We start from the raw sequence: 26,375 nt of genomic DNA on the forward strand, positions 1-26,375 counted from the left end.
CCCCCCCCCCTTTCTTAAATCGCGGGAACAAACTTTGGTACATCACGGATGATGAAGGTTGTTGTGAAGTTTCATCGGAATTGTGTGTGTCGTTTCTGAGAAGTTTGCGGACAGACGAACGAACAACGCGTCATCCCATAAGCTCCCGGGAACTTGGTTCCAGGCGACACAACAACAAAAACATAATGGAGCCATGACCAGCACATTTCTTTCCCATGGAATCTGCTTTTGGTAAAAAATTTTTTTTAATAAACCCAAGACTTTATTGCAGGAAAAAAAAAAAAACAGCAGCAGCAGCAGATCAAGTATAGAAAAGAGTTTTGTGCACTTTGTTTTGAAGTCATCCTGGATTATGGATGCCTTCTGCTTTTCTCTTCCTACTCCTTTAAAAAGACTTCTGATCCCTTAATTTGCACCAAAAAACAACTTTCTCGTACCTTTCGGATACGAGTACTGCAAATAAGTCTTATGAAGTACGACCTTGTAATACAGTTTAGAAAATCAAAAAAGTTGGAAAAGCACTTCATTTTATCTTGATAATTTAAGGGGTTAAAAGACCAGTGACAATTTTGCTCATAGAGTGTGAGATATCTGTTCTTCATGATCTTTGTCATAGACAAAGATGGTAGAATATAATCACAAATGATTAGGCCCCAGAATGCTCCAATTATTTATAAACAGGCTCAAGCTAGTTCAGAGATGAAGAAGCCCAAAGGCGTAGGTCAGTTGGACATTGGGGGAAGTTCTGGAGTGCTTCTTGAATCTGCAAGTCGTTCAACAAGAATCGCATGAGCTGGAACTCTCTCTGTCCGCGACCAGCTGCTCCCTCGACTGGCTGGATGAAGTTGAGCTGCTGAAGCCGCTCAAATGCCTGCAAAGCAGAAGCCATAATGGTCGAACAAATATTGCCAGCCCGGGGTCCTTTTGCATGTGCATGTGGAAAATTTATGTACAATATACTGATATAGTATATTGGAAATCTTGTGTTCAAATATTGTGCTATGTATTGTGGCTATTGTGTGTCCAGCACTCGAGTCCCCGAACAATAAAACCATCATCACACTTGAACCCATTGAGATCCCATTTTCATTTATGCTGAGGTGTTGGAATATATGAAGGGGGTATTCTCAAACGAAAAAAATCGGGACCATCGGTTTGGCTGGGGAGCGGGGGCCCAAGGTCAAAGGGCGCCCCAAACTATAACTTTTTGAATTACTGTTTCGGAGTGATTTTACTTTACGCGATTTGAAAGATCTCGCTTTTACGAGCATTTTGATACCAAGATCAGCCAAATCGGACCACTACAACCTGTGATATGGCCTCTGGAAGATTGTGGGGCAGCCGGGGGCGCCCAAATTTGAGGGGCCCCTAAAATGGGCCCACAGGTCTAAATGTTGGTATTTTGAGTTTTTTCACCCAAGTGAATAAATGACCAACATATGGGGAGAAAATGAGGTATTAGTGTCGGGAGGGTGTATACACTTGACATGGAATTCCCCGATGCACAAACGTGTGCTGCGACTTGTGAAGGAACCTATGGGTAGCACAGGGATTTCTCGACAATTCCATGTTGAAGTCAGGATCAGCACACGTTCAGGGCCGGAGAACACATCCGAAGACCGCGGCCCCATGTCAAGTTCGGAGCTCCGACCCGTGTCAAGGTCAGCGAGGAACTGGCCCATTTTTCATCTCCGAGGTCTGGCGGGGTGTAGCTAAGGCCGCTGTGGCCCAATCGAGGGGGATTTTGCCTGCAGCTTGTGATCCAGTTCTCGGCCCCTCCCTTCATCCGGCCCCATAAAGAGGGCAGAGCTGAGCCAGTTCTTTCTCTTCGCCCTGTTCCTCTTTCTTATTTTCTTCTCTGAGCCAGCTCATGGGTCACTCTCTCAACTGTTCGCCCTGCTCACTGGTCGCTGCTGCTGCTCGCTTTTTGTGCTCGGGCTGTTCGCTGCTGTTGCAGAAGGAACACTGAGCCAAACGGAATCGGCAAGCAGGCGGTCAGCAAGTCGGTGAATCATCGGCGCAAAGCAAACGACGCCACAGGTCTTCCTGACCAAGTGGGGGGGAAGGAGGGGGAGGTCGCACACTACTGCCAAGAAGAGGGACCGCTCAGTTTGAGCGATCCTCGTTAATTGCAAACATTTACACAAACATATTCCTACACAGATAGGATAGGGCCTTTCTTCTTGACGCTTTTTTTTTTTTTTTTTTCTCTCTCTCTCTCTCTCTCTCTCTCTCTCTCTCTCTCTCTCTGTCTGTCTGTCTGTCTGTCTGTCTGTCTGTCTGTCTGTCTGTCTGTCTGTCTGTCTGTCTGTCTCTCTCTCTCTCTCTCTCTCTCTCTCTCTCTCTCTCTCTCTCTCTCTCTCTCTCTCTCTCTCTCTCCGACTGGACACACAAAAGAGCAGTAACGCGGGCAATGCCCGACTGTTCTTTTAAAGGCAGAACCTGAAGGAGCGAAACGAACTGACTCGCATTTCACATCTTTCCTCTCGCACAACGCTGCCCCCCCCCCCATGTTGCACTACACCACACCTCCCACTCACATCTTAGACACAACCAGTATTCCTCCCACCCACCTCTCCCTTTGCATTCTAGCTTGCGATGGTCTGCCGACCGCACCAGGTATTGGGAGGTTGTTAACCCTTACCTGTTTTCTTTCTCTCTGGGATATATCTAATTGTGCGCGTGCGTGTGCGTGAGATGGCGCCTGTCCTCGCACAAGTTAAGATTGTAGAAGATATATGGGATAACTCTGCTCTGTGTCTGCTTTTGTAAGATTGCTTGCCTGTTTGCCGCACCCCACAAATTCCTTGCTTTCCCTGCTGTAAATACCCATAAATCCCATTTACTGTTCCACATAGCTTTACTCACATTCTAGTTGTAAATAAATGTGCTGTTTAGAAATGTTCCCAGCTTGTTTTTGTCTTTTCCTTCATTGATCCAGCATGGCCTGTACCCTAGCTTAGCCACGACATTATTCCCCAAAGATTCGCTTCGTAGCCGGTCCATACTTAGCAGTTCCGCTCGGGTGCACCTCATCCATTAAGTCATCTGGTTAATACAAATACGTACCGAAGGTGTGTTCCCTGGTAAGGAGGTCATGTGACTCTTAGGTAAAAGGTTTGTTAGACAGAGGACCCTAAGTCACGTGGTCGAGTTAATGGCATCCACAGTCGATTAGCAACGTCACGAAGTTATTTGTGTGCGACGGCCTGCAATTCCAGTGAGTCCGAGTAACCCGAGCAGCCCCTCCTTTGTGGTTCCACTGCAATGCCAGGCCCACAACAATATGTTTTATTCACGCATTGTTTACGGCTTTTTTGCCCTTCCTTGCTCCCCCTGTTTCCTCGCTCCCCCATCTCTCCTCAGTCTCCCTACCTCCTCTCTCCTCCACCCATCTTTTTCTCCCTCCATCCTTCATATACCTGACATCCGGATGGGGGTTATGTCCGGACAGACCCTCCCATCATGCTACCTTCCCTTACCCTCCCCTCATGCTACCTTCCCTTACCCTCCCATCATGCTGCCTTCCCTTACCCTCCCCTCATGCTACCTTCCCTTACCCTCCCCTCATGCTGCCTTCCCTTACCCTCCCCTCATGCTACCTTCACTTACCCTCCCTTCATGCTGCCTTCCCTTACCCTCCCCTAATGGTACATTCCCTTACCCTCCCCTAATGCTACCTTCCCTTACCCTCCCCTCATGCTACCTTCCATACCCTCCCATCATGCTGCCTTCCCTTACCCTGCCCTCATGCTACCTTCCCTTACCCTCCCCTCATGCTACCTTCCCTTACCCTCCCCTCATGCTACCTTCCCTTACCCTCCCTTCATGCTGCCTTCCCTTACCCTCCCCTAATGGTACATTCCCTTACCCTCCCCTAATGCTACCTTCCCTTACGCTCCCCTCATGCTACCTTCCATACCCTCCCCTCATGCTACCTTCCCTTACCCTGCCCTCATGCTACCTTCCCTTACCCTTCCTTCATGCTGCCTTCCCTTACCATCTCCTCATGCTGCCTTCCCTTACCCTCCCATCATGCTGCCTCCCCTTACCCTCCCATCATGCTGCCTTCCCTTACCCTCCCCTCATGCTGCCTTCCCTTTCCACACCCCTCCTCTCTCGCCCCCTTCTTACTCCCCCCTCCCCCTCCCCCACCACTTAATATTCCTGTCAGCGAAGTGACCTGATGTATTTGCTCGTGTTTAATAAAATATTATTCTCACATTCACCGAAATTTTTGATCGCAGCTCGTATTTGAAAACGTGGATGGGTTCGGACAAAACTTGATGGATGAGATAGGTAGGTGATAAGAACAAGCCAATTCGATTTTGGTTCAGGTCCGGATTCAGATTCAGCCTATCAGTGGGATACAAAACGTAAACTGCTCAGCCTGGTGGAGGCATGCGCTCTACCAAATGCCCTTCCAATTTAGAATCTCCTACTGTAATAACTCATGAAATGCTCAAAATATTTCAACCATACTTGACCCATGTATAGACTATAATACAAAGATAAACTGATTTAATTTTAATTTGAACAGGTCAAAGGTCATTTGCCCAATGAAAATCGTTTTACAGACCCCAACTCAAGTTAGAAGCATCTTATGTTCTCTTTTACATATTTGTCTTTTCTCTGTCGCACTCTTTCATGACCTTTCATTTTCCAAGTGACCTTTAATTTCTTTATCTGCATTCTATTGACAACTAAATAACCTTTTATAGAGAAACTCTACTTGGTATTGGGGAAGGGGAGAGGTGGGGAGGTAGAAAGGGAGTGTTTGTACTACATTCAAATCACATTTGGTGCTTGTGTACTAACGTCCTTGCAATTCACTATAAAGTACACTGTCTTTGTCCGAAATGTACTTTTTTGTAAACAAAGTCATGGCTCGTGCAAGAGCTGGAACACAGAACACAGCAGGACATGATGATACACATACAGTACTTAAACATGATGGAGGCTCAATTAATTTTGAAAATGAGATGAATTTCATGTTGAACCAAAAATAATTATGCTTTGGAAGACTGATGCTTTCCCCAACACCTCATCTAAAGTGCTTTATCCAAGAAAAACATCAACCTACCTTCATCACAACTGGTTTTTCAAAGCTTAACACTGAAAATGACTTCCTTTGCATAAATTGTTGATAATCTGAAAATGAACACGAAAACAGTTAGAGACCATCAAATAATTGTTTTAATCTCGAGTTTAAAAAAATGCATGCGATGTTTCATTTTTTGCCCGGGTGGGATACTTGAATCAAAGAAAACGGGAAATATAAACTCACCATTGTACACCATCTGGAAGTTAAACGGTGTGCCATTATAAATGTCATTAACGTGCTTTGTGGCAATAATTAGGCACAGCTCCAACATGGAAACACCTGCATTGCGAAAATGGAACAACATGTCAAGCTAAATGGCAGTCGGAACAAATAACAGTTATAAACAGCACCTCGTGCCGAGACCGCAAGGCCGAGAAAAGGTGAGGCAAGAGATGTTGGACACAATTTAAACTGCCACATAAGATCACAGAGGTTAGATATTTATTAAAGCTGGATAAGCACATTGTTAGCCATCAGAGTCTAACTTGTATGACACACTTTAACAAGTTATGATGGCTCAAACATCCTGATTCTGATGTAGCATACTCTGTTACAGAGCGTCGGTGCTACCGAAGCAGTTTCTCAGCAAGCGTTATGCTTGGTGGTTTGCCATAAGCTTTCACGGACGGACAGCCGGGTGGACGACCTGAAAACGTCACACCTCCAGTGACTTCTTCAACAGAGGCATTAAAATACCGAAATGGTGATTTAGTACTCTTTGGGGTCTAAGAAACTCTGTGGTACAATTAAAAATTGGGGACAGTAATTGTAAAAATAAACCCTACAACAGGTATAAGCCTCCCCCTATTCTACAGGCAATATAGGAGAAGGCTTAATTTGCTCCATCAGTTCAATTATGAAAAGCAAGTTGAAACAGAATTAAGTTTTCCCTTGCCCAACCTCACTCACCATTCAGCATGCCCGTCTGGGAATCGGCAGCAAGTTGCTTTTCTGCAACTTCAAGCATCGATGCCGTCAGATTGGATTCGCGAGCATTCAACTGGCACAATGCAAGCATCTGCAGGAGGAGCAACAGCAATATATATCTGCTTTGCTGAAAATACCGTGGCCATTTGAAATGCATTGTGGAAAAATGAGCTCACCAACAGTGCATTAAGTGAATTGAAGTCTCTGCTGAACGTAAACTGCAATCGGAAAACTGCGCTGGCAGCCGCATCATGCTCACAAAGTTTCTAGGGAGATGGACATCCCAAATCTTTAAAGATCAGCTTGCCAAAGTCACACGACCTCCTCAACAACAAGCCCCTCTGCATCTCCCTCCCAACCACCTTTCACCCCAAGATGTCAATACAATATGGCATTGAAGCGAGGAAAACAAAGGCATAAATAATAACAGGCAATTTTTCTCTACCATTCCACATCTGAACACATGGCACTAAAAATGTTTCAAATTTAAGGCCAACCATGGAATTTTGTAACAACGTTTTTGTAATCCAAAAGGACACAATGAATCCTTTTGGATTATGGCTTGCAGACTTCCTCTCCTGTCCATCAATGCATGGCTCTTAATGGCTCTCTCTCTCATCTCTTCATGTCCAGGCTGGAGCTCCTCAAGGCATTGTTTTTTGTTTTTTTTTTCTTGGCCCTGTACTTTTTCTGGTTTTCATTAATGATATATCCAGCTCTGGAAAATACTCTTTATTTCTTTGCTGATGACTCCACCCTCTGCGGTACCATCTCTCATCCCTCTGATCGGTAGGCAGCAGCTTCTTCACTCTGCAGACCTGTATAAAATCATAAGCTGGTCATACACTTGGAATATGTCTTTCAATATTGACAAATCTCACACCCTCACCATGTCTCTCTGAAAGGACAGTCTGGAACCCCCACCTCACCCCCCATATACTTTCTCAACAATCTCCTTGAAGAAGTCCTTTCATTCAAGCTTTAGGGTCTCGCTATCTGCCATGATCTTTCCTGGGAAAGCCACTTCTCCTAGCTGGCCTCCAAAGCCAGTCGCTGACTGGGCATCCCACATCGTGCAAAGTCCTTCTTTGGCACACCTGAGCTTCTAACCACTTACAAAGCTTTCATCCACCACCTGATGGAACACTGCTCTTCCCTCTGGAGCGGTGATCCTGCCTCACACCGAGCTCGGCTTCACACTGTGGAAACCAAGGTTTTTTTTAGGATCATTGGTATCTCCCGCGATGAAGCTGAGTCTTTGGGTCTCTGCAGGTCGGTGGTGTTTGTCTTCTTCCATCTCCTCTCTGGCCTTGCCCCCCTGCTCTGTCTGATCTGTCCCCCCTATATTTCCTCAGGGTGCTCAAGGTCCGCTAAAAAACCCTTCTGGTGAAACTGCCAAAATCAAGAATCACTGCTCACCTTCACTCTTTCATTCCTCTTTTTTCCCCACTTCTGGAACAAACTCCTATACTCTCTTCAATCCCACTCCTCCCTCGAGGTCTTCAAAACAGCTGTTCACCACCACCTCTCATCTTCCCCCATCCAAAATCTTGATGTTTTCTACCCCCGTAAATCCACCACAAACCCACCTCCTTCAAATTCCGTTTTCCTTTCTGAAAGTCCCTGTAGTACCATCTCCCTTCCACTGTGTACCACACCCCATCCCTCTCCCTTACACAGGTCTCCTCATGTCTCTGCTCCCCACTGTTTTGTGCTTCCCTCTCCTGCCCCTCGTCTCCTGCTCCCTTTGTTATAAGTTCTGTGTGTTAGCTCTTATACGAGCTTCGACATGGAATATTAAAGAAATTAAACATTACAAAGACAAATCAATAATCTATTCGGGTAAGATGTAAGAAACCTGCACGTTTTTGTTCCACCCGCAGGCAAATTTGAGATCTGGGAAAGTGTCGGGAAGCGTGAGACATCGACTTGTACACTCGAGAAAGTGGGCAAACGTCGTATTTGGGAAGAGGATGATCTGGCGATGAGAAAAGCGAGACTTCACCCTTTTTTCAAGGAGTTCAAGTATATCCTGGAGAAGGAACATGTCCAAGGGTAAGGGTGACTGTAGGTTTGGAAAAACGATGATAATTACTACATCTTCATACGATGGTATTTTAAATTTTTCTTGGACTTTTTGTTTACACCCTTAAGCTTGAATGCATATTGCAAAAGTATTCCATTACACCTTTCCAAGTTATCTTCGGAAACGTCCAACTGGAGCAGAAGCTTTCACGTGCCTCCAGCGTAGTATGCTTTAGAATGTGTACATACCCAGTGCAGGCAATCATTCTTAACAACTTCAATAACAATAAAATATTACCTCCAAGGTACTCTTTATTGTGGATGTCTTTGAGGGGCAATCACCCCCCCCCCCCCCCGCACTAAGTTAGTTAATAATATGCAAATTTCAACTGCTTGATGTTCTTCCCAACCAGAAATTGGATTATTATTTGCCGTCCCACTCTCCTTGTTCTCACTTTCGGCCATCTCAATTTTTAACACTTGCACCAAAGTAGAAAATGTGCGATTTTTGGCCTTGGCTACAAACACAAAACACATTAAACCTGTCCAAGTTTGAACCACCATCAAGACTAACAGATCCTTTTTAAAACGTCATGCCTTTTATTTGATTAAAAAAAAATTGACACGTAAACCTTCTCGATTCACAAGTTTACCACTCGCCATTTCGACTATTGGTGGTGAATTTCCTGTCATAAGATTTACCACTCGTGGCCCATGGCCCGAGGCAAGTCGCGGTTGCAAAAAAAAAAAAAAGAAGAAGGTGTCAGCTAGCCCAACAACGGTTTGTTTCCAAAGTGGTTGGGAAAAGCGATGTCTATTTATCAACGCTCATCCAACGTTGGTACACCAGCAGCCACATGACATAAAAGTGATGGGACAAGGGCTAACATTTGGCAAATGGACAGAATTCGGTTGGGCCAACGGTGATGTTGATGTTGAGCCAATGTTAACCCAACATCTGTGTTAGCTGGGGTAGTGCGAGGCAGGTGTGCAACGGCGAGGGCCCTATCCCACGCCTCCTTCTCTGCATTTGTCTTCCGTACCACGAACAACTTGCTGCACTCAGCCCCTTGGTACTGTCATCTTGTGCTACTTTATTGTCCTTAATCATGGCCTCCAAGCTGAAAGCCAGTGGTGTTATTGAACCGAGAGCAACGAGGCAGATAAAAAGTGATGTCTTTGAACATCACATCAATATAATCATCATCATCATCATCATCATCATCATCATCATCATCATCATCATCAGGAAGTCAGTAAAACAGTGTGTAATTTGTTTTTTCAGTAATTGTTTCTTCTTCCGCATGAGATATGCACCTAACCCCCTTTTTCCCATTCGTCATTTATCTTTGTATTCATGGTTTTGCTATGCACGGCCAGTTTCAGGAAGGTAACTCCCACGAATAGCAAGGGTTTACTGTATAATAGCCATTAGCCCTCTGGTGCAGATTTCACCCAAGACTCTCCTCAACCAACACAAAGGTCATACCAGGCGGCATGTGAGACCCACAACAGCAATGGGTGTCTGAGCAGATTGAGAAATATCGAACAAGTTGTACAGCAGTGTTTGGTTCTTGTGCTGTGCGAACAGGTCAAACTCCTCGAGCACGAAGAGTACAGGCCGTGTCTTGGAGCGCTCACCTTTCAGGAAACAAAGATAGATGTAATATTATTCTGCAGCATCTTCTTACAAGTAGAGAAAAAAAAAAGCATAATGAAATTTTTTTTGAAGCTAATTAAGGTTGACTATTTTTAGAAAAATTAAAGACCCAAAGCCTTCCTTGCAAAGTCAGCATACGATATGTGAGTTAGTGCAATGAGAATGCAAAAATGTACAATTTATGTGAATTCAATACATTTATGGTGCAAGCTTTTCTCTCTCGTCAAAATGTATGGAAAAGTTCTTCCGAGCTCATAACATCTTTGTAGCTCTGCCACAAGCCTCGACTCTGTTCCCAATACAAATCCACTGCTCATGAAGTAAGGGGTGGGGAGGGGGGGATTTCCTGATCCCCTCCCCCAACAGGCCATGCCCCACTACAAATTCAACATTTATATACAAGTCATAGAGAGCTCACCTAAACGTAATTTGTGTAATACAGGTGATACACAAAGCGAGAAAAACATCATTTGCACAAGCTTTCAAACCACATGATGGAATGAACTAATTTTGCCATCACAAATAAGATTGTGAGCCAAAGTCAGGTTTCAAATTTAATGCTCATAAAGAATAAACTTCTGACTTGCAAGATCCCAAACCTCTTTTCAGACAGTTTTCAGGCACCAAGTTTTCTCCTTTAAAAAGAACACCACAAAGCAATAACTCGTAGGCCCATGTATAAGGGCCCTATTCGAAAGCAAATCGTACCACTTTTGAGTGCTTCCAGCAAAAACGTCAAATTCTCGGAAAAACTTCCCTGAAAAAGAAAGAGAATCAAACATGGTATGTATTCCAGATAATTATTTCGGATCCACATATCGTCCTTCAAGGCTATACATTGTAGAAGGAGCCTTCTTTAAAGTACGCCTGACGTGCAAAAGAATCCAATGCAATGGACATTTATTTGAGAACCAGAAATACAGATAGTCATGCTGTTTGTCTGTCTGTCTGTCTGTCTGTCTGTCTGTCTGTCTTCTCTTACCTTTATGTTTTATTTTTTCATGATGTGAGGCTCATCGAGGAGGTGTTGCAAAAATCTCACAATATGCCGTTTGGATCAATACAAACAATGATATAGAAAACCAAGAAGGAACCCGAAGAAGTAAAGAGCAAAGATGGAGTCATCAGGAGGAACCTGGATAGGATTCGGGTTTCAGCCACTACTCCACAACCCTCAAACCTCATCCAGGTGCAGCCAAGTGAGTCTTACAGAAATATTTCTGCAAAAATTCACTTCTCCTTCGAGAGATGGAAAATGAAAAAGAGGAATGAAGAGTATAAGATGAAAGAGAAAGCAAGAATTATAATGAATAAAGAGAATTGCGAAAAAAAAAAAACCCAGAAAGAAATGTGAAAGGAACAAAGAAAAAAGATATCGGGAAGAATCCGAATTGATAGATTTCAGCAGTTACTTCCCAGGCTCAAACGCAGCAACATGTACAAGCTCCAACCAATTCAAAATGAAACATCACTGATACTGAGAAGTGATGTTTTGTTTTGAATCAGTTTGTGTTTCAATCTGTATTCATACCTTTTTGGGGGTTTTTCAAATTTAAAGCTTGGCCTTGAATTTGCACTGCATTCATTTCCTTTTGTTTATCGACTTAACACCAGAAAATACGATGTCTGTCTGTGTGCGCGAGTCTGTGTGTGTCTCAATCCATCTCCCCTCCATCAATCCATCTCTCTCCCTCCACTCTATCTCTATCCCTCTCCCTCCTCTATCTCCATCTCCATCTCTATCCCTCTCCCTCCTCTATCTCCATCTCTATCTCTATCCTTCTCCCTCCTCCATCTCTATCCCTCTCCCGACTCTATCTCTATCCCTCTCCCTACTCTATCACTATCCCTCTCCCTACTCTCTCACTCCATCACTCTCCCTCTCCCTGCTCTATCTCTCTCCCTGCTCTATCTCTCTCCTTCTCCCGGCTCTCTCTCTATCTCTATCTCTATCTCTATCTCTATCTCTATCTCTATCTCTATCTCTATCTCTATCTCTATCTCTATCTCTATCTCTCTCCCTCTCCCTCTCCCTGCTCTATCTCTCTATTTCTCTCCCTCCCTCTCCGCACTCTTTCTATTTCTCTCCCTCCCTCTCCCCCCTCTTTCGCTGTCTCTCCCTCCCTCTCCCCCCTCTCTCGCTGGGTGTCCCCCTCCTCTCTCTATATATGTATATCGATCTCCCCCCTCTCTCTCTATATGTATGTCGATCTCCCCCCTCTCTCTCTATATGTATGTCGATCTCCCCCCTCTCTCTCTATATGTATGTCGATCTCCCCCCTCTCTCTCCATATGTATATCGATCTCCCCCTCTCTCTCTATATGTATATCGATCTCCCCTCTCTCTCTATATGTATATCGATCTCCCCCCTCTCAAGAAATGTATATCGATCTCCCCCCTCATTCTCTCGAAACGTATATCGATCTCCCCCCTCTCTCTCGAAACGTGTATCGATCTCTCCCCTCTCTCTCGAAATGTATATCGATCTCCCCCTTCTATCTCCATACGTATATCGATCTCCCCCTCTCTCTCGAAACGTATATCGATCTCCCCCTCTCTCTCGAAACGAATATCGATTTCCCCCCTCTCTCTCGAAACGTATATCGATCTCCCCCCTCTCTCTATATGTACATCGATCGCTTGAGGATGGGAGCTCTGCGCTGGGCCGTGCTATGAGAGAGTGTAGGGCAGCCCGGAATCATGGCGAAACCCAATCCTTATCCCTGTGTCGTAATAGGCGACCAGGGTTGCGTCAGGAAGGGCATCCGGTGTAAAACCTATGCCAAATCAGTATGCGGATCATAATGGATGATCCGCTGTGGCGACCCCTAACGGGAGCAGCCGAAAGGCGAACAACATACATATATATATATATATATATATATATATATATATATATATATATATATATATATATATATATGCCTGGTGTTGGTGCAGTGGTTAGGGCAGCGGCTTGGGATCCAAAAGGTCCTGAGTTCAAGCCCCGTTGGGCCACTGAATTAATACACCAGGGGGTTGACTCAGCCTGTCATCCTTCCGAGGTCAGCGAAATAAGTACCAGTATACTGGGCCGGTGTATTCCCCGGTTAAAATAGGTGTACCATATCCCTGTGTCGTAAGAGGCGACCAGGGTTGCGTCAGGAAGGGCATCCGGCGTAAAACCTGTGCCGAATCACTATGCAGATCATACGGATGATCCGCTGTGGCGACCCCTAACGGGAGCAGCTGAAAGAAGAAGATATATATATATATATATATATATATATATATATATATATATATATATATATATATATATATATATATATATATATATATATATATATATATATATATATATATATATATATACACACACATCACCTCTTTCTCTCTCTACATCTATCTTTCTAACACTCCCTATATTTATCTATCTATCTGCCTATCTCCCCTCTATCTATCTATCTATCTATCCTCTCCCTCTCTCTCACATCAAACTTGTAATCTATTTCCCCCCTGTAATCCACAACTTCGATGTTACTCACAAACACTTTATCCCGGACCACATTGTCGAGTTGCAGTTGCAGGGCAATTTCCTTCAGAGCAATGCGGTCATCTGTTTGCATCCAGCCTGTGGAACCACACGTAAAACCAAAAAATCACAATGCAGGGATTCATGGGAAGGACATGGTAATTGCCTTGACAAGAAGCTAAGCCACTTCTTACCCAACAATGTTTCAATAATGCAGTATCGCCAAAGGAAATGCTGACGTTTGTAAGTTTGAAATATTCACATTGTTTCCGATTAGGTTTGGTTTGGTGAAATCATTTCCTCCAAGGGCCTAACCTTTACTTTACAGAGGCATTGAAATGGGAATGTAACACGGATGTGATGGTTCAAGTTGCTTCATCCCATGCAAAACCTCACCATTAAGATGGACTTCGATAAGATTTTCTCGGACAGCTTTTTCTCCTTGCACCTCTGCCAGAACACTTTTTAAAAGCTGCAAAAAATTGGTAGTTTTGTTTTACACAGCAAAAAAAGTGATGACCACATGCTTTTAAAAGTTGTTTATTAATATTAATTTTAAAATATTATTTATCCCCAAATGACCCCATTCACAAGCAGTCCCTTTTTCCAGATTATTGTGATTTCCTCCCTCTTCCTCACCCCTTTTTGTTTGTTAGTTGTTGGTTGCTTTGTTCCTTTTCTATTTCACCCCCATGTGTCCTTCTCCCCATCCCCTTGATCTCACTCTCACTTCTACTCTGCTGTTGGTGTTTCTCCATTTCCGCTTTGTTCTCTTCAATTCTGCTCTCGTGCTTCCACGAGCCTCGATCATGGATACACAAAAAAGGTAGCGGTCATTAAGACCCTCAAATGATCCAAGCTTTTTGGTAAATCCCGCTTTCCCGCCCTCCTCCTTGATTGGTCTCACAATGGCGATCGCAAAATACTTTGAAGAAGAAGAATTGAAGAAGACACAGAACAACCAAACCCTAATCCTTAGAGCCTACCAATTTAGTCTGACTTTTGCAAAATATGTGGGCTGATGGAGATCATGACAGGGCTGGCTGGCCCTAAGCCTCCCAAAATTTATTCGCTTCACCCCCCCCAATGGAAAGTCACAGAAGGAGCAATCAACATTCTTTACATATTCCTGAAGCGAACCTCGATAAGACCGTACTAGCCACATCCACGAGTGCCCTGCTCTACCACCAAAACGCTGAGCCAAACATCCACCAATTTCGAGCTCATTTATCTTCAGAGGTAGGGAAAGGAACAGAAGTCCAGGTGACCCTCGGGATAGTTGCGATTCGCTTTGCTATAAATCCCGACAGTATCATACAAAAAGGAGAGGGTTTCTATGACATGTGACTTTATTCACATATTTTGATTGGCAGTTTTGAAACTGTTTGGATCTACAATTTTATAAAAGCAGACACAATCCACCTCAACAGACAATGGAACGAATAACTCGTCTTGCAGGTGAAGGCTAGTGTCGATCCAATCTACGTTGGCGGTCAGGTAGAACGATGGACGAGATCAATAGGATGCTAAATGAGGTATGCTGACCTCCATGGGAAGGAAGGAGAATGTGACTTTTCGACCATTAACCCTTCATCAGAGCAAACGAGAGGAAAACTGGGAGAGTTGTCTTTTGCTCCTACGAATGTGTATCGTCTGAAACGTCAGCTTGTCCTTGCTTCGCATGGTGGTTATCAGATAACAAACTGGTCAACAACAAAAACTTACAGAATAAGTAAAGCTCCAACAAATGTTGTTGCAAATGCACCGTGTGCTCTCATGTGATATCCATTAATCATTTGTGGGTGCAAATTTGAAAGGTGACCGCAATCACTTGAAACTTTGACGAATGAAACTTTTGACAGAAAACAAGAACAATGCAAACGTAGCCGAGCCAACTTTTTGAAGGCAACATTTACCGTCGTTTTCCCCGATCCCCGTGGCCCAACTATGAGCACCGAGTGGCTTTCCCCATGCAAAGCCGTCCTCCGCAGCAAATCGAGAAGCTGTCTGTGTATGATCAAGATGCAACAGGGAAACACAAAAGAGAAAGCACACAATTTATCCACAAGTATTCAGCGTTAACACTCACAAATCTAATATTCGTGCTTTTGGCTTCATTCGATAATTCCGCAAGACTCGTGTAAACACATTTGTTAAAGGCAACATCGTTGCATTCTTGCGATCCGAGAAAATAAAAAGCTATTTTCGATGCACAAAATCCACGATAAATTTGTCTCTGCATTTTGAAATGCATTTCCTGTTCTTTCAAGCACAAGAATTCAGAGGGATTATGCCCGTCGTGCCTCTGCAATTGCTTTTCAGTCCTAAAAGTGTGAAACTAGAAAGAGCAATCGGAGATTGCAGACCCTTGCCGGGACTTGTTTTGTGTGGTTTTTGAGTGGTGGGGTGTTTATGTTTGCGTAGTGTGTCGATGATGCATTGACGACATCAGTTGATTTTCATACAGCAGACAAACAGACCTTTTCAATTTTATTGTAGAGATTTGCAGTCCAATTGTTTATTTTATAGACTATGTACGTACGTATTTTATAGATACAAGTGTTACATTGGCGTGAACAATTTTATAATTCATACTTTATCGATGCACTCACATTCTAAATAGCTAGCTATCGTGTGCAGCCTGTGGCTGCTGGCTGCATCGTTTTCTGGGGGCGTGGCTGTGCCGCTGATGCAGTGCCCTCGATTACCAGTACACTGGTACTCATTTTGCCGACCTCGGAAGGATGACTGGCTGAGTCAACCCCACCTGGTGTTAATTAAATGGCTGACAGGGGCTCAAACTCAAGACCATTATAAGATCTTAAGCCAGCGACCTTCACCATTAAGCCAACACCAGGCTTATTCTTAATAACACACATTTATAGTTATAGACGTAGTTGCATTGTAATCGTACGTCCTTTACAGCCGTACTCGTGTTCTAACTTACGTACTTTATGCACGTACTCAGTTGAAAAAAAAGATCACATGTCATGCTGGCTACCACCAGATGGCGTTTGTGGTCTATGTTAGCACATTGCGTACGGACAGATAAACTTACAAACGGAACCCAAATGCAATACCCTCTCCAATGGTGAGGATAATAATAAGGTGAATTGGTCTACCTTTTCCTGAGATGGCTAATCCCCCCCTCCCCTCATCTTCTGTCCCTATTTATCTTCCTAATCACATGTCTTCCCTTCTCTCTTGCCCCCCAGCTTTCTACCTTAACAGACACCCATCTCTCCTCTCTCTCCATCCCCTCGATCCCCCCTCAATCCCCCAGGCAATCTTTTGCTTTAGCACTCTCCCCATCCTTCAAGCTCCCCTTCCTAAGTACCTCTGGCACGGAAGGTGGAAGTTGGTTCTGCTTTCACCCCTGTCTGTCTGTTACTTGTGAAAAAAGAAGATTTTTGAAGTATATTGGTTGGTTGCATGCGTACGTTACTACTTAGCGGAAATTTTTTTTTTTGCCAAGTATGTTGGTCTGTAGCGTTTGTCTGTCTATCAGTCACACCATTTTTGGCCACAGTTTTCAAGCAATCATTCTGAATTTTTCTGTGTATATAGGTGACCAGCCAACGACAGTGACGCTTAATTTTGAAGATCCGGATCTGGATCCAGATCTAAGAATTTTTTTAAGTGATTCCTCACCATTGATAGTGCCAAAAACAGTATTTAGCACAATATCACAAGAGGTTATGGATGGATTCGGCCGACACTTGGTGGACATGTTGGGTGTGTGACAATGAGGAAACGATTCAATTTTGATGAAGATCCGAATCCGGATTCAGATCAGAGACTTCTTTAAATTTTAAGTGATTCTTCACTATTGAGAGATGGGGCCAAAAAAAAAATATTACACAATATCTCAAAAAGTTTTGGACGGATTCAGATGAAACTTAGTGGACATGTTGAGTGTGTGACAAGGACAAATTCATTAAATTTTGGTGGTTTCGAATCCGGATCCGAATGAAAATTTTTTCAGTGATTCATCACCATTGAAAGATGGGGCCAAAAACGATGTATAGCATGATATCTCTAAAAGCTGTGGACGGATTTGGACAAAACTTGGTGGAAAGGTTGGGTGTGTGACAAGGACGAATTAATTTGATTTTGGTGACGATCCGAATGCAGATCCAAATACGAGAATTTTTTTAATTTTCAAAGTGATTCTTCACCATTGAGAGAAGGGGCCAGATATGTTCTATTGGATCAGGCATTGCGTGGTGGAGGTATGCACTCTACCGAGTACCCTTCTATGTTTGTCTTATTTGTTTGTTTGGTGGAAGTCACCTCCATCACCAAAGGTGGAAGGAAGTTATGGTTTCACCAGCTTGTCTGTTGTGAACTCAAAAGTTGTGAAAAAAATCTCAAAAAGTTGTGAACGGATTTGGACGAAACTTGGTGGGCAGGTTGGGTGTGTGACAAGAACAAGCTGATTAGATCTTGGTTGCAGATCTGGCCTATCTGTGGGATACATAACATACACTTATCAGTCAAGTGAGGTATCACTCTACCGAGTGCTATTCTAGTTTATTCCTGTCTTCTGATGCTCTATTTCTTGCAAAACGCACAAGTATTTTCTATTGTACACTGCTCCTTCCAAATTCCATATCCAGGCAATGCATAACATCATCGATGGGCAATGAATGGAGTACTTAGTTTTAACTCCGTTTGTTTTCTTTATTGTTCATTTTCTTTCGTGCTTTGTTGTTTATTTGTTTGGCTGGGTGATATCTCAGCCATCCTTTGAGCTCGGAAGCTGAAATTTGGGGACAAAAGTGAAGATGTGCTTTGGCAAAAACAGTATTTATTTATTTTTTGATTAATTGCTTAAGTATTATCGATTTATTACTTACTTATTTTCTTTCTCATATGGGCAATATCTCAGGCAACTTTTGAGCTCGGAAGCTGATATTTGGACAGGAGAGTGACCAAGTCATTTGTCTATAAAGGGTATTTTTTTCATTTGTTGATTAATCAATTAATTGATTAATTATTTGCTTGGGGGAGTAAATCAATTGCATTTAAATTGCTATTTTTCTTAAATACCAAGATTAAGTTTACAATGACTGACTACCACTACTACAACTATTACTTCAACGACCCCAAGTATTACCTACCACCTTCTTGTAGAGTCGACTGGGGAACTCCATAATACAAAATCCTTCCTTGGCATATCTGAACTCCTATCCATCAACACCTTCATCCGCATTTTGATGGAGTACTGACTGCTCTCACATCTGGGCTGGCTCCCCTGTCTCATATCTTGCTCAGCTTGACACCGTGGAAACCAAGACCTTTAAAATTATTGCAATCTCCTGCGATGAAGCCAAGTCTATGGGCATATCACTTCGCCATTGCAGACAGGTTAATGGTCTCTCTGTCTTATACCGCCTCCTTTATGGTCTTGCACCCTCTGATCTTTCCATTCTTTGCTCCCCCCCCCCCCCGCTTCCTCCCCTGGTTTCGGCAGGGCTCACACAGTCCACCATCAACTCCATTTTGGTGAAACTACCTAAATCCAGTATCACCGCTCATGTCCACTCAATCATTCCTCTTTTTTCCCCACCTATGGGACCAATTTTCCACATCCTCTTCAATCTAATTCTTCCCTCTAGATCTTCAAAACAGCTGTCCACCACCACCTCAGGTCGTCCCCAATCCAAAACCATGATATTTTCTACCCTCATTAACCCACCCTCACCCCAAGCCCTCCTCCTTCCAAATTTCCAGTTTTCTCTCTTGAGAATTTCCTTCTGTATCCATCTTGTCCACCCCATGCATCCTCTCTTGCCCCCCAACATTCCTTCCCACACCCATTGTTTGTCTAACTCCCCCTCTCTTGACCTTCAACTCTGTTGTTGGTGTCTCCCTGTTCTCTGTATCTTCCTTTTGGCCTGTTACGTCCTGATACATTCAGTGTACTAGTTCCAGCTCTTCCATGAGCCTCAACAATGTATACAAAAAAGAAAAATCAGACTCGGTGGTGTAATGGTTAGAGCGTCTGCTCAGAGTCTGGGATGTTGGTGGTTCGAACCCTGGCCGAGTCATACCAAAGACTTCAAAAAAGGTATGTGCTGCTTCCTTACTTGATGTTCAGCATTTAAATGGATAAGAGCATGAACAAATGACCAGAGGTTGGCATCTATGGGGAGGAGGAAATTCCTCCTTGGGAAATGTCCTGCTGAGTGTTGAGAAAAAGGTGACACCATTGTTGTGATGTTGGTATCCAGAGTTCCCGGGGACGTAACTGCACTTCCCCCAAGCTCATTGGCTGTGTTTTTCTCGTCTAGGTCCTTTGTTGTGTCTCTTGTATTTGTCTCTTTGCTCATGTTTGAGTGAGAGCTTCACTACAATTCTTAGATCCTGTGAACAAAACAAACAAAAAAAACACTACAGCATTCATAAAACACCTTACCTCACACAGTATTGAGAAAAATGGACATAGGAAGGATCTTTGAAACTCTTGCTTTACATTTCCAAGCACAATCTAAATTTCCGAGAAGCCATGATTTTGTCTGAATCTTGATACCATGATGATTCCTGACAAGCCATGATTCCCTAACGCCGAGAGAGCAAGCGGTAAATGTCAGTGGTTGAGATGACGTAAAATTTTGTCCAAGTACTGCTAAACAGAAGGTTTTTGAAGTTTTAAGAAAGGGATTTGTGTTCTGCAGTGTTCAAGTATGTCGTTTGACAAAGTGGTAGTTTGTAGTCAGAACATAATTTTTGGAGGGGGGGGGGAAATCAAATACAAACTAGAAAGCATCTGAAAATGTGAAGCCTGTCCTCATCCTCTTTGTATTTAGACTTATTTTTCTTCGACATGCTAAACATGACAAAAAACAGCTACAAAAAAAAAATGACAATTTCAGGTGACCTTGACCTTTTGACGTCAAAAGCAATAGGCTTCAGTGACCAAATATGCAAACCCTGCTCAAATTTCAAGTCAGATTTGAATTGACGATTGTGACCTTGACCTTTGACCCCAAAACAATCCGCTTCTGGTATTAGATTGAACCAATTCAGTGACCCAATATGCAAGCCCTGTTCAAGTTTCAAGTCAATCGGACGTAAACCGACGATTTTATGCAACCTTGACCTTTGACCTTTTGATATAAAATAAATAAATAAAATAAAATAAAAATAGGCTTCTAGCTTTTGAACGGTAAACCAATTCAGTGACCCAACATGCAAATTCTTTAAATTTCAGGTCAATTGAATGAAAATTGACAATTTTATATGTTGACCTTTGACCTTTTGACAAAATTATTAATTTGTCTTCTCCATCATCTCATAATAAAGCTTTGTTGAAAATTTGATGACAAAAACTCAAGTGGTAAAAACGTTATGGCCCGGACAGACACTTCGACGGACATGCCCGCACACACGCGCATACGCACGCACACACAGACTCCAGCACCGTCGAGGAGAAGAGAACTCCAGCACAAAGTTTTCTGTGAGGCTCACTTTGCTGCACCTGGATGTGTTTGAGGGTGGAGGAAGTTGCCAAATCCTATCCAGGTTCCTACCTGAAACCTACCTGAAATCCTACCTGAAACCCAAATCCTATCCAGGTTCCTCCTGACGACTCCAGCTTTGCTCTGTTTACTCGGGTCCCTTCTGATGACTCCAATGTAGTATTTGGTCGTCCGTTTATTCAAAATATTCTCTCATTCGGATCCAGATCTGGATCCTCACCAGCATCAGAATCAATCCGTCCTTGTCACACACCCAACCTGCCGACCAAGTTTCGTCCAAATCTGTCCATATATTTTTGAGATATCCTGCTCGCAGACAAACAGACGGACAAGGATGAAAACATAACCTCCTTCCGGATTCAGCAGCAGATGTAATTATTGTTGTGTAATTTTCATCAGTGCCAACTTGTTAGTACGTTTACATCATGAGCTTTGTTCGAATTACTTATCCAACCAAATGGCAGGAGTGCAGGCATGGTTTTTTAATCTGGTTTGTAACCAATAATTTTGCCCCACACTACCATCGGGCTCTTGGACCTCCCCCTCGAGAGACGAGCAGTGAGGAAGGCTTTAACGGGAGTGCGAGGATACTGTTCTGCCTGGCGGCTCTCGATTTACACCGTCGTGGAAATGACTCACGGACTTGAGTTTCACTGGAGTTAAACCAAAGTTCACTTGAGTTAAACCACGTTCGTAGCCCTATCCTCTAGCAGCACTTTGCTCACTACACCTGCAGCTTCGTACCCTGTGCCGCAGTAACAGCCCTATCTTCAGTGGGTTTTCACTCCATTCAACCACGGAACTACCATGGTGGTCGTATAGCAGCTTAGCTGCCGGGGTAACTATCATTACTTGAAGCGCCACTGTGTCGCTGATGCAGTGCCCCTCTACCAATACACACACCGGAACTGGTACTCATTTCGCTGACCTCGGAAGGATGACAGGCTGAGTCAACCTCCTGGTGTATTAATTCAGCGGCCGACGGGGCTTGAACTCAGGACCCTAGGATCCCAAGCCGCCACCCTAACCACTGAGCCAACAGCAGGCGGAACTACCATCATGGAACCCCTTTTTGTGAGCAGCTTATTCCCATGGGTACTGACCATTTATGACACCAGTCACCGAGTGGATCATATTATTTAGTTGACATGACGCCAAACTGGTCCACTGGAGATACGCCATTTCTTGCTTCTTATTCAACTTGTGACGGCATTCACCCGCACTCAAGCTTAACAGCTTATGGAACACCACTCAGACTGGACAAAGTCATCAACCTTGAGCGGTGAGTAGAAGTCAATAACTCGATTTTGTATCGTATTAATGAATTCAGGAACTTCACACCTGTGCTCTTCATCGACATACAACAGCTTCGTAGGAAGGACACCTGAACCCAGTCGTGCTCTCAAACATTTCTGCACCTGCACACAAACAATGGTTATTATACATGAACACTATTTTGCAATCAATGTACAATAATTAACCAACAATCTTATTAGATGACCAAGTACAATGCCCGGTGTTTTAATGTAATTATTATTATAAAGTATACAATTTGAACAATTTAGAACCTTGCAATGTTATCAGTACAACTACACACCTACAAATGTGATCATGACTGGTGTGTAATGATCGGTTGATTGGCAGTGTCAGCAGATTGCCAATTTTGAGATCCTCGTGGAGGATCTCTAAGTCTTACTCACGTTGTTGTTCTTGTGGACTTTTTTGTTTCACAGCCTACAGTTTTCATCGAAACTTCCTGAAACTTGGCATATACATGTAAAAATACCCTGCGCAGACAGTAACCATCTACGATTTTGAAAATTCCTCCTAGAAAAAAAGTTACGACGTCAAAATATCTCCGCGAATGGAAATCGCCGAAAAAATTATCTCCGAAACTAGGCAACCTTTTTGAATTATGTTTGTGGGAATCGAACCAGGCATTAGCAGAGATGAATTACGGCTCATAAGGTACATCACTATGACGTCATATCAATTTTTATGACGTCATTCCTACTTTCTGACATTTTTTGTTTTACAACCCAAAGTTTTCATCGGATCTTCGTGAAACTTGCCATGTATATGCAGAAAGCCCACGCGCAGGCAGTAACCATCTCCAATTTTAGAAATTCTTCATAGAAAAAAAAGTTGACGTCATAATATCGTCGCTAATGGAAATCGCCTATACCATTATCTCCGGAACTACAGTGGACTAGGCGTAAGTCGTCACCATCGGGACCGAGAAAAAAGTGACGACTTAGAAATGTGACGACTTACGCGTATGCGAACATTCATGATGATTGTGGGGTGAAGGATGAAGTCGCGCATGGCCTGGACACGTATGTGTGAGAGCTGGCTATTGTACCAAAAGGAAAACACAATCCTCGGGGCATAGGTGGGGGTTCATTGGTGAGTTGGAAAGTGATCAAGCAAAGATGGAATTCATGAATCAGTTTATCAAAAGTAAAGATAATGAATAACTATAAGACAACTCATATACCATCGGTGATGGTATGGTGACAAATCACATGACACAGTCATCGTGGTGATGATTACCACTCAATGCCAATGTGTAAGTGAGTGCGGTAATGTACAAAACAAGCCAATATAAAACCATGATCGGACTTCAACACGAAGCTCGATTGATCCTTTACTCCTTCGCAAAGTAATCCGTTATGTTTGACTGCCTCAAACTCTTGGGCATCTGGTGCATGAGAAAGGACTCAAACCGGTCATTGTATTCCATGATGTTGGCTGGGCAATCCTCCACCAAAAGACAGTATCGGAGCATCACATCCAGTCAGTATCGGCGAATCCACGCTGCCTGATTCGCCGCAACTCTTGACGTTGCCGATTCCCCACCTCACTTTGAATCTGTCTATCCAGTGCATCGGCAAGGTCTTGGCATTATCATGCCCGAGGTCCGCAGCGAATTTTCGTGCCTTCAGCAGCAACATTTCACCGTCCAACCAAATATTTGGCTGAGCCGACATTTGCCGAAACCAGATGATGAGCGCGTCATCGACATCTTCAAAGGACACACATTTCACGCATTTCACACTTCCCACCGGCCTTGTGATCTTCTCCACTTGTCCAAACATCGTGCCCTTATTCTTCAAGATATCGTTCAATGTCTGCCGTTTGATGTCCAACTTCTCAGCTATGGCTGTTTTCTTCATCAGTGGGTTTGCCTCACAAAACTGGATAATGTCGTATTTTTCTTGGTAGGTTTTAGTTGTAAGCTTACGCTTAGTCGCCATTGTCCTGCCTGCAGTGCGATCAACATGTGTACGCAGTTATAAATAGTCTATCACTGACGGTGTAAACCAATGAGCGAGCATCACGATTCCATGAAATCAGGCTTCACATGAGGCAGCAGTTCCGTGTGACGAGTTAGGAGTGGTAATTTACTTGAGTTTCCATTACGGGAACAGACAACATCTGACGACTTAGACCAAGTGACGACTTAGAGATGACGACTTACAGGGGGATGACCCTTTATTTAAAGGGATTTAACATGAGATAAATTTGGGACTTTTTGACGCTGCCGACTTAGGCGAAGTGACGAGTTACATGCTGCCGACTTACACCTAGTCTACTGTAGTTTGTTTCACAGCCTACAGTTTTCATCGAAACTTCCTGAAACTTGGCGTATATATGTAAAAATACCCTGCGCAGACAGTAACCATCTCCGATTTTGAAAATTCCTCCTAGAAAAAAAAGTTACGACGTCAAAATATCTCCGCTAATGGAAATCGCCTAAAAAATTATCTCCGAAACTGGGCAAGCTTTTTGAATTACGTTTGTGGGAATCAAGCCGGGCATTAGCACAGATAATTTATCGCAAACCTGATACATCACAGACGTCATAATTGTTTTTATGACGTCATCATTAAGAGGATGAGGATCTTAGCTCATTTGAGCTTGTTATAGTTATTCCACATCTGCATGCAGTTTGTGTCGTATTGTTCGAAATCAACTACTACTGAACTACCTGCTGATTTAACCAGCACTCATAACATCTCCCTTACAGCGTTATTTTACAAGTAAAGGGATTCCCATTGCCTCGTGCTGTGACGTCAGTACCAGTCCTGCCAAACCGAGGGTGTGTCCATTATCGATAAGCTCGCTCTCGCTTGCCAAGCCAGCCGTTCTTCATCAACCGTTTCAACTGAGTTCTTGCTCGAGTGCTTAAGCCACCTGGCGAGCGCTCTACAAGCTCACTGGAAATGGAACACAGCACACACCCCCAGCACACACACACACACACCCCAGCACACACACACCACCCAGCACACACACACCCCACCCAGCACACACACACCCCACCCAGCACACACACACCCCACCCAGCACACACACACCCCACCCAGCACACACACACCCCACCCAGCACACACACCCCACCCACCGAAACCATGTCACTGGTGTAAAGCTACAACCCGAACCAGCAGAGGCCAAACTACACTACCGGTAAAGCATGAAGTGGACTCAATCGATACTTTTGGTACGACGACGATCGATAATGGAAGTTCCCGCCAAAAAAAAAAAAAAATTTTTTTCCCACATTAATGAAAATTGCAGAAAATCTTTCAGACCTCCGAAACACATTCTGAGTCGCTTAGCAACCGTTGCTGCTTCTTCTTCTTCCAACGTTTGCTCATGTTAACTTCGCATCATTTCCGAGCACGTCGTCCACAAACGTCCTCCCTCTCCCTGCTGGTAGATGTTATTTAAAGACAAATACACTCTCTCTCACATTGGTTTGATTAAAACACCAAATGTTAAGTTTATTTTACATTCATTCGACGTCGCTATATTTCATAGCTTGGAATACGGTGCAAAAAACGACCAAACGAAGTCAATTACAAACGAAACCAATACACCGTCTCAAATATTTTCGCCTCGCCTGACACACCGCACAGTACAGTATTATGAATAGTTGCGAAGTGTACAAAAACAATCATTTTCTCAGAACTGAAACATGTCATGGCTGGCAGTCGAAATAATATATCGATAAACAATATTACGAGAATTTTAATGTGTCGTAAATATCCCCCAATAACCTGTAACGGACACGCTGACGAGTATACTTGTGCTAACTATGCCGACATGGTTATCGTGACGTGCACGAATCACATTTTCTACCAGTGTGAACGGAGGGGGCCCTGGCCGCGTCACAGAGGTACTCGGTCCTCGCGATGCGGATCGTCACAAGCACGAGGCAATAAGGACGGTTGGTTTTGGTTGGTTTTGTCTTTGAGAATCAGAATCGCATTCTTAACTCTCAGAGAATCGGTTTTGGTTTTCTCGTTACAAAATCATCGGCTTTAATGTGGAGTTTGATCCCCCTTTTGCTGCTACAACAGCCTCCACTCTTCTGGGAAGGCTTTCCACGAGATGTTGGAACATTGCTGTGGAGATTTGCTTCCATTCAGCCACAAGAGTATTAGTGAGGTCGGGCACTGATGTTGGGCGATTATGTCTGGCTCATTCGGCGTTCCAATTCATCCCAAAGGTGTTCGATGGGGTTGAGGTCAGGGCTCTGTGCAGGCCAGTCAGGTTCCTCCACACCGATCTCGACAAACCATTTCTGTTTGGACCTCGCTGTGTTCACAGGGGCTTTGTTATACTGAAACAGGAAAGGGAGCCGTCGAATACAG

At 43.7% G+C, this 26,375-nt stretch overlaps 1 protein-coding gene across 3 annotated transcripts; it reads right to left on the reverse strand.

The window, feature by feature from the left end:
• Positions 1 to 506: 506 nt before the first annotated feature.
• Positions 507 to 25,545, reverse strand: ORC4 (origin recognition complex subunit 4). Of its 3 annotated transcripts, none has more exons than XM_085872874.1 (13): positions 25,311 to 25,545; positions 22,057 to 22,133; positions 15,148 to 15,238; positions 13,628 to 13,703; positions 13,245 to 13,330; positions 10,425 to 10,473; positions 9,546 to 9,697; positions 7,896 to 8,063; positions 6,208 to 6,297; positions 6,014 to 6,122; positions 5,288 to 5,383; positions 5,084 to 5,151; positions 507 to 871 (listed from the first exon to the last, which is right to left on the reverse strand). In XM_085872874.1, exons 1-13 carry the CDS (start codon positions 25,374 to 25,376, stop codon positions 689 to 691), a joined length of 1,311 nt encoding a protein of 436 aa, XP_085729000.1. In that variant the 5' UTR covers positions 25,377 to 25,545; the 3' UTR covers positions 507 to 688. The 3 variants fall into 3 exon arrangements, with proteins under 3 accessions (XP_085729000.1, XP_085728999.1, XP_085729001.1); XM_085872873.1 differs by having other exon boundaries at positions 7,890 to 8,063; positions 25,311 to 25,515; XM_085872875.1 differs by lacking the exon at positions 25,311 to 25,545 and adding an exon at positions 25,124 to 25,229 and having other exon boundaries at positions 7,890 to 8,063.
• Between the last annotated feature and the right edge of the window lie 830 nt (positions 25,546 to 26,375).

This window comes from Eptatretus burgeri, chromosome 3 (assembly GCF_056783735.1).
Source record: "Eptatretus burgeri isolate ZD-2024b chromosome 3, Ebu_testis_v1, whole genome shotgun sequence".
In the NCBI taxonomy this organism is placed as follows: Eukaryota; Metazoa; Chordata; class Myxini; order Myxiniformes; family Myxinidae; genus Eptatretus; species Eptatretus burgeri.